This window comes from Festucalex cinctus, chromosome 1, assembly GCF_051991245.1.
Source record: "Festucalex cinctus isolate MCC-2025b chromosome 1, RoL_Fcin_1.0, whole genome shotgun sequence".
NCBI classification, from domain to species: domain Eukaryota; kingdom Metazoa; phylum Chordata; class Actinopteri; order Syngnathiformes; family Syngnathidae; genus Festucalex; species Festucalex cinctus.
This window is the reverse complement of record NC_135411.1, coordinates 56,127,757-56,142,090: the sequence shown is the minus strand read 5'-3', so window position 1 is coordinate 56,142,090 and position 14,334 is coordinate 56,127,757. Positions and strand designations below refer to the sequence as shown.

At 41.7% G+C, this 14,334-nt stretch overlaps 2 protein-coding genes across 3 annotated transcripts; both read left to right on the top strand.

The window, feature by feature from the left end:
* Positions 1–126: 126 nt before the first annotated feature.
* Positions 127–7,870, top strand: retreg3 (reticulophagy regulator family member 3). 2 transcript variants are annotated; one of them, XM_077496056.1, is made up of 10 exons: positions 127–268; positions 496–758; positions 2,008–2,114; positions 2,668–2,698; positions 2,813–2,939; positions 3,120–3,204; positions 5,329–5,466; positions 5,575–5,654; positions 5,855–5,987; positions 6,246–7,870. In XM_077496056.1, exons 2-10 carry the CDS (start codon positions 496–498, stop codon positions 6,767–6,769), a joined length of 1,488 nt encoding a protein of 495 aa, XP_077352182.1. In that variant the 5' UTR covers positions 127–268; the 3' UTR covers positions 6,770–7,870. The 2 variants fall into 2 exon arrangements, with proteins under 2 accessions (XP_077352182.1, XP_077352192.1); XM_077496066.1 differs by lacking the exon at positions 127–268 and having other exon boundaries at positions 275–758.
* Positions 7,871–7,943: 73 nt separating this feature from the next.
* Positions 7,944–10,719, top strand: psmc3ip (PSMC3 interacting protein). Its single transcript, XM_077496038.1, has 9 exons — positions 7,944–8,018; positions 8,099–8,255; positions 8,487–8,587; positions 8,669–8,758; positions 9,021–9,132; positions 9,840–9,985; positions 10,152–10,205; positions 10,273–10,332; positions 10,416–10,719. The coding sequence occupies exons 2-9, from the start codon at positions 8,237–8,239 to the stop codon at positions 10,470–10,472; spliced, it is 639 nt and encodes a 212-aa protein (XP_077352164.1). The 5' UTR covers positions 7,944–8,018; positions 8,099–8,236; the 3' UTR covers positions 10,473–10,719.
* Positions 10,720–14,334: the final 3,615 nt, after the last annotated feature.

Here is a 14,334-nt window from a genome sequence, read left to right as displayed (position 1 = left end):
CTCAAGTCATTTTGTTTAAATGTCGTCCACATTTTAGTTCAGTAATTTTTTTTATCACTTGTCCGTCAACACAGTGCTTTTTAAGTAACAAAAAATACTAAAAATAAAATAAAATAATATAAAATTTAATAATTCCTGTAATTGTGAACGCCACATGGCACTTTTGTCCCTGCGCATTCTGATTGGACAAGAAAGAGCTCAGAAAAACAGGTTACGCCATATTTGCAGTTCAACGTCGAGACCTCCTACGTGCAAAAATGTCTAAATAGTAAGTGTCAGCTCATTGTTCACACTTTACACAATGGCTTCGATAACATTTAGTCCTCTAATATCTCCGAACGGCTTCTCTTAGATACTCTGCCCGTGATATCGCTCTTCAAACCCCCCACTCTCTTGTAGCAAGCCGATGTTGTGCTGGCGCTACTTATCTCGTTGAACACAAACACACTTCTTTTTACATCAAGCTTTTCTTTTTTAACACGTTCGCGCTTAAAGATGGCTCAGACGGAGGTAATGGAAGACGTGGCGGCGGCGGCAGCCGCGGACGGTGCCGGTGGCATGTCGAGTTCCAGTGCCGCCGGCCTCCGAAGTCGACCGGGCTCCAGCGAGAGGGACGCTCAGGTGCGGGCGGTCAAAGCGGCGCTGCAGTCCCAGCTGGGGCCCTACGAGCGGCTGCTCACCTACCTGCAGACCGTGCTGGTGTGGCAGAGACCCGTCCAGTGTCTGCTGCTCTACCTGCTGATCAACGTTGTGTTCTGGTGAGACACTTTTGACACATCATTAGGTACACGTCCTGCGCCTTTTATTCTGGAGAGTCCGTGCAAGATTATGAAAAACGCATTTGCAAGGTTATAAATGCTCAGGGTTGAAAGTTGTGCATGTAACAATATGCTTTATTATTACTATTGCGGTTGTGCATTGTAGTAAGAACTTAGTATTTTAGCATGTGATGCTGCCTAAATAGACGGTGAGCTACTTATTAATAGCCACCATAGGATGAAAAAAAACTATATTATCCTACTCTGAAGTGTACCTAATATTTTTCAGGGCTTATGGGACAAAAAAAAAATGATGGATGATACTAGTGTGACGCAAACGACAAATTCATGTCAGAACTGTCATCATAATTGTTAAGCTAGTCCTAATTTAGTGGTTGGTAAATGTGTAATACAGTACCGAGCATAAAAATCAGTGTATAAATCGATGCCCATTTACTTTGGAATTTTTTTTTAACCCCATTGTAGGGAATATGTTCTTGCGTTTTCCCTGCCATTCGATGCCTAGCGCAGCTATTTGTCTAATTTTGATGAGAAAGGGCTCCGTTATGAGATAACAGCTCCATCTATGGAGGCAGAAGTTCAGGCGTTATGTCGCAATGTCACTTGTTAGTTAAATTATGAATGATTTAACATCCCAGTGCAAACTATATCAACGAGGTGCGCATCTCGGCTGTGCTTAGGAAGTGAATTTGCATCTCTTTAGCAACCAATTTCCATATATTTTTTTCTACATTAACAATTTCTTATAGTCTGAACTATTAAATCCGGGGTAAAAGGTTGTATCTCAACTTTAAATATACCTGCTTACCCTGAAATTATGATTATGAAAAATTAAACAGTTTGACTGCTTGTAAAACGTCCGTGTATATGTGTGTTTGTTGTTTGTTCGACCCTTGAGTGTGTCTAAATCTAATTTTCCAGATCTTTGCACTGTGCAGATCACATGGCTAACCTCAATTACAGGCCTTATTATGACAACACATTCTTTGTCAGGTTAATCTCCCAGCTGTAGCTGTTGCGGCGTTATTGTTTTGTGGCAAAAACAACCACAACAATTATTTTGTAATAATGTCTGGGAGCAAAAACGATGATCTAATGTGTCTCCCAAGATCATCAGTGTGTTTGTTATAAGCCTTACATAACAGTCTTATATCATTCCGCAGTCTTTTCATTGGGTGGATGTTAGAACAAGACTTGTTGTTGTTGACGAGCGTGCGTCCTCCTGCAGGTTTTTTGCACTGTCGTCCCTGCGTCTGTTGTTCCTGCTGGCCTCCGGCCTGGTCGCGATGGTCTGCGTCGACATGTGGAGGAACAAGATCTGGCCCAAGCTCAGAGGTGCTTCCATGTTTCTTCTCTGTAATATGTGGTCTGTGCAAAACTGGAGAGATAAGCCACCTGCCGGCAGCCCCCTCCCACCACCAAACACTGGACTCAACAAGGGATTTGTGTGTCACCTCCAGCAGTTAATCTCCCATTCTTGCTTCTAAACTTGCCTCTCATAGTGTCCTGATCTTGACAAGCGACGCAGACGAGCCTGCAGACTGGTGCCTGCGAGATTAATCAGGCCTATTTTTGGACGCCAGATAAATGTAACGTCAACAATTGGATCTGTAGTCAACGCTCCAAAGTCAATAATCGGTTTGAACGCGGCAACGGAGCCGAGCAGTTTGTCAGTTTGGATGCTCAGCTATGATTGTGAAATAGGAGAAACGTTCTTAAAAGGGACAGCTCCGTTCCTACGGTGGCAAAGTAACCCCAATTTGTATGCAAGTGGCGACGCCATATTGTCATAATTGTAGAAAATATTTGCATGAAAAATACATCTAGGCCGTAATATGAATCAAAAGAAAAGCAGCACCCTTTAATCAGTGTTTTCTCTTCTTTGCAGTCAGAAACCAGGATGAATCTGAAAGTGAGAGGTTGGTCTCTGCAGCGGACATTTTGTTTTTTTTTTGTTTTTTTTTGTTTTTTTTTTCTGACAGTATTACATTTGAAAGTAAAGACGAATGCACTGTTGTTTGTTTCATGTGTAGCTGGGGCCTGGTGCAGCCCGGCATCCTCAGCGTGCCCGAGTTGTGCCACCACATTGCCGAGGCTTGGGTCAGCGCGGTCGTTCTTGCGTCCAACTTGACACAGTTCAAACGATTCAACCCCGGCAGGGTGAGCACAATACGCAATATGCTCAATTGTTTGTAGTTTCTAATGTGTTGACCCTCATGTAGAGAATCAGTAAAATGTCACAATTTCTGAAATTAAATTGAGACATGAGGTTTCTACTTTTGTGACCATACATAATCAGCCAGGATCACAATGTGTGTGTGTTTTGCTTGCATGTTGCAGTTTTGCATCCTGACCTGCTGCCTCTGCTTTTCTTTGGCCATGATTGGACGATACGTCCCTGGGTTGGTCCTCTCCTACTCGGCTGGTGAGTCCCGCCAGGGGCCTGTTGGTCTCATTAAAAATTCACACGTGGTGAAAGTAGGGCCTGTCCAATATGCGTTTTTTGAGGCCAATACCGATTATTGGCAGGAAAAAAAAATACCGATTAGCGATTAATCTGCCAATTATTTAAAAATATATAATGTATAAAATTAACCCCTTCCCCAATTCCTTTTCAATGGGTGCCACTTAAACACAAACTTTTGTGATTAAGATTCTATGTTTTGAATGACAAGTCCATATGAAAAAAAAAAAAAAAAAAAATCATGTATACAAGGTTATTGTATAGATCATCAATAATAAAACCATTCGTACTTGTTTGCAACTGCTGTAAAGCATTAACCATATATTTTTATTTTGTGTTATTTTAAGTCTTGGGACCTTCTGGGTTAACCTGGGTCCTGGAGGATTGTATTTCGTGCCATGTCATGTGTGTTTAAAAAAAATAAAAAAAAAAATAATAATAATAATCTTTGGATGTTTGCATCCATGAATTTTGAGAAAAGAAAGTATTGAATCCTTGAAATATCAACTTTATTATTTATTTAAACTTTATTTATTAACTTTAAAGGACAATGACAAAATAAAAATAATCTGAACGTGAAATAAGAATAGACTAAACAAAAAATAATAGCAACGGAAAAAACAGTAAGAACAAATACTGACTGTTCTTGTGCGTTTTGGCCCCTTGGGGGCAGTGTGGTCCCGTGCATCCATGGCGTACACACTTACAGTAAGTACAGAAGAAAGTTGTGATTAAATGTCATTAAAATGACGTTTTTCACACATTGGGAAGAATTTGTGCCATTGTGTAGTGTTATCTCATCTGTGGGTATGTGTTCCCATAATATTTGTGTGTGGATAATATTCAGTAGGGCTGCACAATATATCTAAAAAATATCGATATCGCGATATTGGTCCTTGCAATATGCATATTACCAAGGCATGCAATAAGTTTTATATGGAATTTTATGCTTTTTATATGAATTTGATCAGTCAGATGCTAACTAAAATGTGCATCGCCATTCAATAGTAGAAAATTATCAAGCCATAATTACAATTAATTAACTAAGATTACATTAAGGTTGCTTATTTTGCCACATGAAAAATGTTTTTCTTTCATTAGGTAATAAATATTTCTTTAGGTACATGTTAAATATCGCAATAATATCGATATCGCTATGTTCAGCAAGTATATCGCATATCGCATGTTTTTCCAATATCGTGCAGCCCTAATATTCAGCATATAAAGGAAAAACACTCCCGGAATCAACACTAACTTCTCGTTAGTGCTAGGCTAGCGATGTTTGTTTAAAAACAAAGCATGTTCTGGATTTAAATATATAGTGAATGTAATTCTTAACGTTGTGTATTTAGTTTTACAGTTAACTCCAACTGTGGTGTCATTAAACAGTTTAAAGAATGCTTAGGTACAACCGAATAACCAGAATAACATACGCTACACACTTGTTAGTTGCTAATGCTACGCAAGCAAAATGGTGCATTCAGGGTACTTTGACAGCATCGGAAACTTCGGTTTTCTAAGATAATGTTTTAATTTGAGGGGAAAATAATCGGCTATTTGGCCCGCCCAATTGGCTGATGTTTGAATGCCAATAATCGGCCGTTTATAATCGGCAACCGATTAATCGGTCAGGCCCTAGTTGAAAGGCAGAGGCAGGCATTCTGTCAATGGCAGGTGGCCATTTTGTTGATGATTAACAATTAATGAAAACTTAATTGACGGGCTAAGCATTACTGCGAGTGGGTTTTCGTTCATCACTGTAATCATCAATAACCGGGTCAGTACTAATGGATCATGTTTGTAGATATTGACGGAAGATCCATCAGTCCATCATTGACGGATGCCCACTATGAATGACGGGAAACATTGACAGACGGCCATTTTGCTGAGGAATGCCGGATTGCCGATTTACAATGCGGTTTGGCTTGAAATATTGTCGAATTGACGATGATGGAAGGGTGTCACGACTGTTATCGATTGCCAAATAAGACGCTCAAATGCGCCCACCAAAATGCCTCATTTTATCTATAATGGCTAATTAAGCAAAACATTTTCATTCAAATTCTCTCTGTCTGTCTTGTCCAGTGTTGGTGACGCTCCTGGCCCCCCTGGCGGCCTACCACAGGGTTTTTCAGCGCGTGTTTGTGAAGCTGGAGCCCATCCTGCAGCGACTGGACTTCAGCGTGTGCGGATACATGATGTCCAAGCCGCTCGACAACCAATGTAAGGAGCGTCGTCATCGTCACACGTAGCCAATCCGCAATAGGGCTTTGCTTTTTCACAAAATGAAAGCCATCACTTTGCATTGTGTTTTTTGCATGTTCTGTGTAGTCCTGCGCTTGCCTCTGCATGGGGTCATCTCAGCTGAAGGCAGTGACAGCGAGGAGGAGCTGGCAGCCTTCTGTCCTACGGTCAGTCTGACTCATAAAAATTCTTCATATCATGTTTTTGTAAAAATGACATGAAAAAGTGTTGCCATTTCCAATTTCATGACTTTTTGTCGTCTGTGTTTTTGTTTTCTTTTTTTACCCATTTAAAATGATAACAAAGTGTCAAGTTTATTTGACAGGTGTTAAGCTTTCCATAAGCACCGATCTGTTGTCTCTTCCAGTTTGACGACGTCGTCGTGGCAAAGGAGCTCGCTCTGACTGACTCCGAGCACTCTGACGCTGAGATTTCCTACACCGACAATGGGACATTTAACCTCTCCCGGGGCCAGACGCCACTAACCGAGGGTTCTGAGGGTGAGTTATTGTTGTTCATCTTCCTGTCTAGACAGTGCTGTGTGCCTGTGAATGTTCTCCCCGTGCGTGCGTGGGTGCTTGTTAAACATTGTTGCAAATTAATAAATACATTGGAAGAGGACCTTTGGGGAAAAGAAAACACATATTAAAACGAAATCTCAATATTTAGGGAAAAAAATTTGGAATTAGATTGTTGGATGGATCTTCCTGACAATGCTTTTGTTTTCAAGTCTTTTTTTTTTTTACGCCCATATTCAGATCTGGACAGACACAGTGACGCCGAGGAATCTTTCGCTCAGGATCTCCCGGACTTCCCTTCCATCAACCCGGACGCCACCCTCATGGACGACGACGACGACACCAGCATCGGGCTGCCCAGCCTGGCTCTGTCGGGGCTGCAGAGTCACCGCACCTCCGTACTGGACGTGGACGCTCACCTGGACTCAGACCAGGAGGACGTAGACGCCGAAACGTCCCTCAGCGGCCTGCCGCCCGCCTCCGACCTGATGGGCGACATCGCCAGCAACATGATCCGGGCGGCGCTGGTCGGTGCCATGCAGCCTCGGCGACCTTCCACTCAGCGCAGGCAAGCCCCGCCCAGAGCGGGCGCCCACCGCAGCTACCGCAAGCAGTCCAGCTCGGAGCTGGACACGGACTTTGATGTGGAAGACTTTGAGATGCTGGATCAGTCTGAACTGAGCCAGATGGACCCCGATGGAGAAGGGCAACGTAGAGAGAGTCAGGGCTCCAACTTCCTGTCCAGCCTGCTCGGTAAACCATAGTAACAAAAACAAAAAAAAGTTCAACTTTAAATGAGTGGGTTGGAGTTTTAGATAGTAACAAAATATATGTTCATGTTCAATCCCTGCCCTATCTGGTCAGCATCACTGTGAATATGTTATGGAATACCCCGATTGCATCAATTTGATATTGTATCACCAGCTTTTTTCTTTTTCTACCCTTTTTGTTGAAGTGGGGCGGGAGATACACGTCCAATTCTCTTTGCAGGGTGCCGGTTGCTGCATCCAAAATGCTGTCATTCAAATGTCGCCCTCTTTCCCACAGAGGTCTGAACAACATGAGGGCTATCTAACCAACACGGGACCAAATCCGACATTTCCATTTGATCCATCCGTGTTGCTATCCCACAAGGTTTCATAAGTTACCAAGTTACCAGAGTTGCTGTTCTGCTGATTTTTAGTTCTTTGCTGTTCTCCAAAGTTGCACATCTTTATTTAGAAGACAATCTATTTTGACATTGAATGGTGCACTAGATATTTTAGCGTGTTTATCCTGCAAACGGATGAAAATGGCAAATATTTTACCCTAACACAACTGTTACTTTTGTGTGGTTTTCTGTCAATTTTAGGTTCCTTTTTCGCCACGTGAACAAATTCAGGATTGATTTGTCTTTCTCGCCCTTTAAATAATAATAAAAAAATAAAATAAAATAATACACAGCCCAATGTAAGTTAAAGTCATGCTGAACTTTTTATTTTTATTTTTTTTTTACTTAGAAATATATGAAAGACAGTTTATAGATTTACATTTGGTTTACTTTCAAGTAAACTTGTATTTTAGTTTGGAAAAATGGCCTGTGAGTCTTGCGAGTATGCCGTGACTTTATGATGAAAATATGACTTGGTCATCCATACAGTACAGCTAAGTGAGCCACAATTACTAAGTTTCTATCAGAACTCGAGACTTCTAACGTGTGGTTTTGAGGAGAACATCACCTTTCTGTGAACAATCTGCACAATAAAACAGCTGGATTCACTTTACAAATAACAATTGACACTCTGCTCAGTTGTGTATTTTCTTCTCTGCAGTCGTTTTTATATGTTTTGATGTGGAAATTATATTGAATAAAGTTTTCAACTAAATGTATTGTTTTTATTTGTGGGTGTGGGTGTGGGTGTGTGTGATTGAAAAAAAAAACAAAGCAGAGGTTGCGTGAAAAACAGGATATGCCTAACCCGGAAGTAAAATGGTCTTGCAGCAAAAACAAACGTGAACTCTCACTTTTTGTTGGTATAATTTCCATGGAATTCTAAAAAATTTGTTTTTTTCCTCCTAGCCATAAAACAATTTCACGTTTTTTTTTCGTACAGATGCGGCGGGGTTCGCGCTTGGCTTGGCGCGTCGCGCTCATGACGTAACTTGTCGCTCAACGATCTTCACGTGACGAAACATTTTTGCGCGAAACTCAACTGGGAAAGAAAGCGGAAGCAACTGAGGACGAGCTGAAAATGAGCAAAAAGGACAACAGTAAGTTATATTGGCCATGACCATAATTTATGGTGTGTTCTATTAAGTTTTAGCCAAGTGAAGTTAACGCTAATGTTATGGTTTTAGTTAAAAAGACGTAGTCTAACATGAGCCTCGCTAGCTAGCTAGCTAGACTTACAGTATGTCAAGAACCAAGTTGGACGTCACAGTGCTCACGTTTCCACCTCACATTAAGTAGCAATAAATAAGATAAACGTGTACTGTACACAGGCGCTGCAGTCATCCTCGCCTACCTGAATGCCAAGAACCGTCCTTACAGCTCCCAGGATGTCTTCTGTAACCTACAAAAACAGCACGGATTGGGCAAAACGGTTATATTTAGACTGGGAGGAAAGTTGTGTCCATTACAACAGTAATAATAATAATAATAATGTGAATGTTTTTGTCACCAGGCAGTGGTCAAATCCATGGAGCTGCTGGCTCAGGAAGGCAAGATAAAAGAGAAGACTTATGGCAAACAGAAGATTTATTTTGCTGATCAGGTTGGTAGCATGTTGACAGGGGTGATATGACCAAGCCTGGCAGTTGGTGGCCCCGTCTCCTGACGTGTTCACAAGAGTCCACAGGGGTTTCTCTAGTTATGTTATTGGACCAAATAATATTAGCAGTCTCTCAAGGTCTAGCGACCGGCAATGGCTAATAAGAAGCCCTATGAAGGTGATGACTGACACATTTGTCAGCTGTCTCTCTGTTCTGTGTTGTGGTCTCTGCATGCTGGTCACCATTCTCCTCTTCTTCACACAGGCACAGTTTAAAGATGTGAATGATGCAGACCTGAAGGCTATGGATGGCCGCATTGCTAAGCTCAATGAGGAGATGCAGGCCCTTAGCCAGAGCTGCAGGCAGCTGGATGCAGGTACAGTAGTTTAGTAGAGGTTCAATGCCCAATGCACCATTTTGTCATGTTCACTCCAAGTAATCTTTATGGGGGGAAAAAAATCTAATTAAATATGATTAAGTTTTAAAAAAAATTGGATAATCAATTTTGTATGTTTATATACACATTTGAAAAAAAAAAAAAAAAAAAATTGTATTGTAATGTTTCCGTTGTGTAGCATTTAAAAAAAAAAAAAAAAAAAAGTTTTAAAATTGGGGGTTCTGTGTGTACCCTGCTTACCGCCTTAAGACAGCTGGGATAGGCCCCAGCACGCCCATGACCCGGCGACCCTAGTGAGAGGCTAAGTGGTTCTGGAAATGGGTGGGATTTTGGCAGATTATTATCTTAGCCAAAATTAATTGGGGTAAAATATGTTGTAACATCACTATTTTTCCAACTGATTTTAACTCAACCTCAAAACAAAACGGCTGCCTCATTCGCTTTGGGCTATATTGTCCTTTTGAAAAATATTTTTACAAATATTTTTTGGGGTGGGGTAAATAAAAAAATAAAAATAAATCTGGTAAATTAAAACAAATTGTGGGGGGGATCACATTGCCATTTTGCATCCAAAACACGGGACTTTTTACTTGTGTCAGTTTCAGGAGGGAATTTGTATCTTAGAGCATGTTTTTCAGACGTTCGTGCTCTAATGTTCGTGTTACTCCTACTGTATGTGGTCGCAGAGCTGAAGGAACTCCGCAGCAGCCTGACCACACAGGAATTGATGTCAGAAATCGCCAGGCTGAGAGATGAGTGTTCAGGATGTCACGAGCGTCTGGACAAGATAAAGTCGGCCACCAATCACGTCACGCCAGAGGAGAAAGACAAGGTTTGGGAGTATTTATTTATTTTTTTTAAATTGTTGAATGAATAATGAGATTTGCCACTAAAGTCATTCAAAATATTGGCATTTGATCAAAGCATCAGCATAGTGCAAAATGTAAATAATTCTATTATACATGTCATTAGGTTCATTGAAAATATTTTATTTGCAGGTTTTAAAAGAGCACAACATGTATGTGAAAGAGTGGCGCAAGAGGAAGAGACTGGTAATAAATAATTTAAAGCTGTCCTCGCAAGAGCCAATTGTAACTAGTTTTGCTTGATTTCACTCAGGCTTCAGACATGATGGACACAATCCTGGAGGGATATCCCAAGAGCAAGAAAGAGTTTCTGGTGGGTGAAATGAAGCTTTTGGAGTTGTGACACTTTTTTTTTTTTTTTTTTTAAGCGAAACATCTGTGGTGTTATCCTTTCAGGAGGAGGTTGGCGTAGAGACTGATGAAGACTACAAAGTGGTTGTGCCAACTGTTTGAAGATTAGTTTGCTGTATTTAAAAGAATGTACCAAACAATCCTGGACATTTATAACAAATGTATATGTTGTATTTTGTATATTTTTCTTTTTAGTTCATCTTGTCCTTAAAGGTTTTGTGCATGCATACTGTTCATTTTCTCACTCAGTATTACTTAGTTATTGTTCTGCATGCATTAGTCAAAAAAGTTTGCTGTCGCTTGTCACGTTTCTGTACAATGTTTAAGAAAATATAGACATCTCACCACATTATTTCAGACACTTTTATTTCACCAGGAATGACGGTCAGATAAGGAATTAACCTGGCCACAATAGAGTAGCAGCACATTGAAAACACAAGCTAACATTTCAACGCATATCATCAGCAAGAAACATTAAGGAAACAATGTTGTGGTTTGCCTGAAATAAATACGGGGCAGTTCAAAATCAACAGATCAAAATTCTGGACAAATGTGGATGCTACTTACAACTGCATTTCGCTGTGGATTGTTGCAAAATAAGAACAAATCAAGGACAGGCCCTGAGGCACAAAACATTGGTTAAAACAGCTGGAGGTAAAACGTTCACACATCTATTATTTCATTTATAACAACACTTAACTCGGTAGTCCCCAACATTTAGTTAGCCACAGACTGGACACACACACACACACACACACACACATACATTGTGGATGATTGGTTGGAGACTACTGACTTAACAATTGAGCAGAGAGAAGTCTGTTTTGGGACATCATCAGCCATGATAAGAAGGTTGTTTGTTGCTTGTCAATACAACCCTTGGCTACTTGTCATTGTGCATTTCCAGATATAGATAGAAATAATAATAAGTCGTTTTTGACAAAAGCGTTTGAAGTCTTTGATGAAAGTCATCGAGACAATTAGCTTCTCATCATTTATTTACAAATTACCTGCTAGTCCCCTCCTTGAGCCATCTGGGGCTTTATGCTTCTAGCAGGGTCACCCAAGGCACCAGACAAAGTGAGACTCAAAGACCTATAATGCACAACAGCTTTGGACTTTTCTCCTCACCGGCCTCATGGGTCACCGGCCGCTCTTTGGAGACAGGCCTGGAGGTGGGGCTCGTTGGCAAGTGCCTGCACCCATGGGTCCCCCTTCCCTTGCATTTACCACTTGTGGGATGGTGGTCCGATCCGCAGAAATTTGCTGTAGGGATGTGGCCTGTCACCTCACGTGTGAGATCGATAAGTTTGGCTTGCCTCCACACACCGCTAGTGATGTGTCGGTCACGAACGAATCGAGTGTTTTGAACGGCTCTTCAACGATGAGAACCGAGTCTTTATCGAGAGCCGGGGGTGGGATCATTTGAACTGTCCAAGCCAAGCTTGCACTCCCACAGTGCGTGCGGATGTGCCATAACATTTCACGAGTGGCAAGTCGCGCCACCATTGAACTATATTTACAATTTAATATGGACCACCAAGGGAGCGATTGCGATTCACGACCGGCTCATGAAGCTATTTCTGAAGAGAGTTCTGCCGCTGGGGCTCTCATTCAAGTGAATGGGAACACACGACCAGCCAGCGTTGTGCACTTGATTTTTTTTTTTTTTAAACACAAATCCAATCCCTAGCAAAAAATATGGAATCACCAGTCTTGGACGAGCACTCACTCACACGTTTTATTCTGTAGACCAAACTCAGATAAAAAGCATGAAAGAGTCGTAAGGTCATTCCAAAGTGCAACATCTTGGCTTTCAGAAACACTAAAAGAAATGAAGAAAAAACATTGTGCTGGTCAGTAAATGTTACTTTTATAGAGCAAGTGCCTGGAAATAAATATAGAATCACTCCATTCTGAGGAAAAAATATGGAATCACTCCATTTTGAGCAGAAAATATGGACATTCCCAGTCAATTCCCTTTCCTTAATTGGGCACCTGCCTCAAATGACATAAGCTCGTTAGTCAGCAGTTAAAAACGGTGCAGTTATCACACCTTGGAGGGCTTCTGGACCAAGTGGATTGGCAAGAATCATGACTCCAACAATGGAGATGTCTCTTGAGACCAAAGACAGGATTATCAAACTTGTTGAAGAAGGTAACGCTACATGTATGGTTGCCAAAGATGTGGGCTGTTCACAGTCAGCTGTATCGAAGATCTGGAAAGCTAAAAGGAAACCATCATTGACGCTTAAACAAAAAAGAACAAGACTGCAACGGGCTAAGAAGAGGCAATCATGGACTGTGGATGACTGGATGAAGGTTATCTTCAGTGATGAGTCACCAATCTGCATTGGACAAGGTGATGAGGCTGGAACTTTTGTTTGGTGCCGTTCCAGAAAGAAGACTGCCTAAAGAAAACATCCAAATTCCCACGGTCCTTGATAATATGGGGCTGCATGTCAGGCAAAGGCACTGGAGTTAAATCTTCAATAAATGCACAAGTTGACATTGACATTTTGGACAGCTTTCTTATCCCGTCAATTGAAAAAATGTTTGGGGATGATGAAATCACTTTCCAAGATGACTGAATGCATCATGCCACAGAGCAAAAACTGTGAAAGCATTCCTTGGAAAAAGACGCATCCAAGTCAATGTTATGGCCTGCAAATAGCCCAGATCTCAACCCAATTGAAAACCTGTGGTGGAAATTGACAAAAAAAAATGGTCCACAGCAAGGCTCCGACCTGCAAAGATGATCTGGCAACTGCAATCAAAGAGAGTTGGCACCAGATTGATGAAGAATACTGTTTGTCACTCATCAAGTCCATGCCATAGAAACTGCAAGCTGTCATAAAAGCCAGAGGTGGTGCAACTAAATACTAGTGATGTGTTTTGACTGTTTTTACTTTGTTTCCCTGCACTTGCTCTATAAAAGTAACATTTACTGACCAGCACAATGTTTTTTAATCATTTCTTTTAGTGCTTCTGAAAGCCAAGATGTTGCACTTTGGAATGACCGTACGACTGTTTCATGCATTTTATCTGAGTTTGATCTACAGGATAAAACGTCTGAGAGTGCTCGTCCAAGACTGGTTATTCCATACTTTTTGCTAGGGGGTGCATTACAAATCCATCCACAAATACCTTTTAAATTGTAAATATAGTTCAGTGTTGTTGTAAAACACTATATTTATTGTATATACTGTATTTTTATGACTTTGGCAACGACTGGCGGGCGCCTTTGCTTCTCTCGCACAAAACAAGGAAATGGGCGTGCCACAGCGTTGCTCTCGGCCAATCAGGTGACAGGTGACGACACGGTCCCCGTAGTCCGCTGGCGACCGGCGCTGCAGAACCACTGCCGAAAGGGTTCTAAACAGCGGTGACAACGGAACCGCTTGGCCTCGAAAAAGTCCCATGGAGACGCTAACATCTGAGGACAAAAAAATGCCGCTTTGGTGTGGAACCGGTCTGGTGGAAAAGCGCCATTGTTGAAAGGGGTTGGACTCTTCCACCGTGGAGTGGTGAGAGGTGCCGAGAAGGTGTGGCACTTCTTGCCTCGCCTTGCTGCCTGTACACCAGATTAACCCCAGTGGGGTAGCCCCCTTCTTACTTAGGGAAGGGGAGGGAGCCAAACTCAGAAAAGTGGAAGAAAATAGACGAGATAACTGGATCACCGGCTTGTTTTCTGTACGTCGAGAGTACCTTACATACTGGCAACCAAACAGCCTTTGACTTGCTCAGGTACGCAGTTGCAAGGTACCGGTGCGGGATAAAGTAAGAAATGAGCTGGCTTGTGAGGTAGTATCAGAGGCGTAACGAGCAGACCGTCGCTAGTTTGTAAGGAGTGAGTGTCCACGCCACGTTGTGTTAAACTATGTAAATGCGGGAGGTTGCCCTTGAGACAGCACACTGCAATGTCCTGCTTCGGTGAGGACTATCTGAACAGAACTGACAAATA

Bases quoted from the DNA above. Each gene is read 5' to 3' on its own strand.
- retreg3 (XM_077496056.1), top strand. From the start codon at position 496: ATGGCTCAGACGGAGGTAATGGAAGACGTGGCGGCGGCGGCAGCCGCG. The intron at 2,699-2,812 runs GTTGGTCTCTGC...TTTCATGTGTAG, and splicing joins GATGAATCTGAAAGTGAGAG to CTGGGGCCTGGTGCAGCCCG. The intron at 5,467-5,574 runs GTAAGGAGCGTC...TGTTCTGTGTAG, and splicing joins CAAGCCGCTCGACAACCAAT to TCCTGCGCTTGCCTCTGCAT.
- psmc3ip (XM_077496038.1), top strand. The intron at 10,206-10,272 runs GTAATAAATAAT...GATTTCACTCAG, and splicing joins GGCGCAAGAGGAAGAGACTG to GCTTCAGACATGATGGACAC. The intron at 10,333-10,415 runs GTGGGTGAAATG...TTATCCTTTCAG, and splicing joins AGAGCAAGAAAGAGTTTCTG to GAGGAGGTTGGCGTAGAGAC.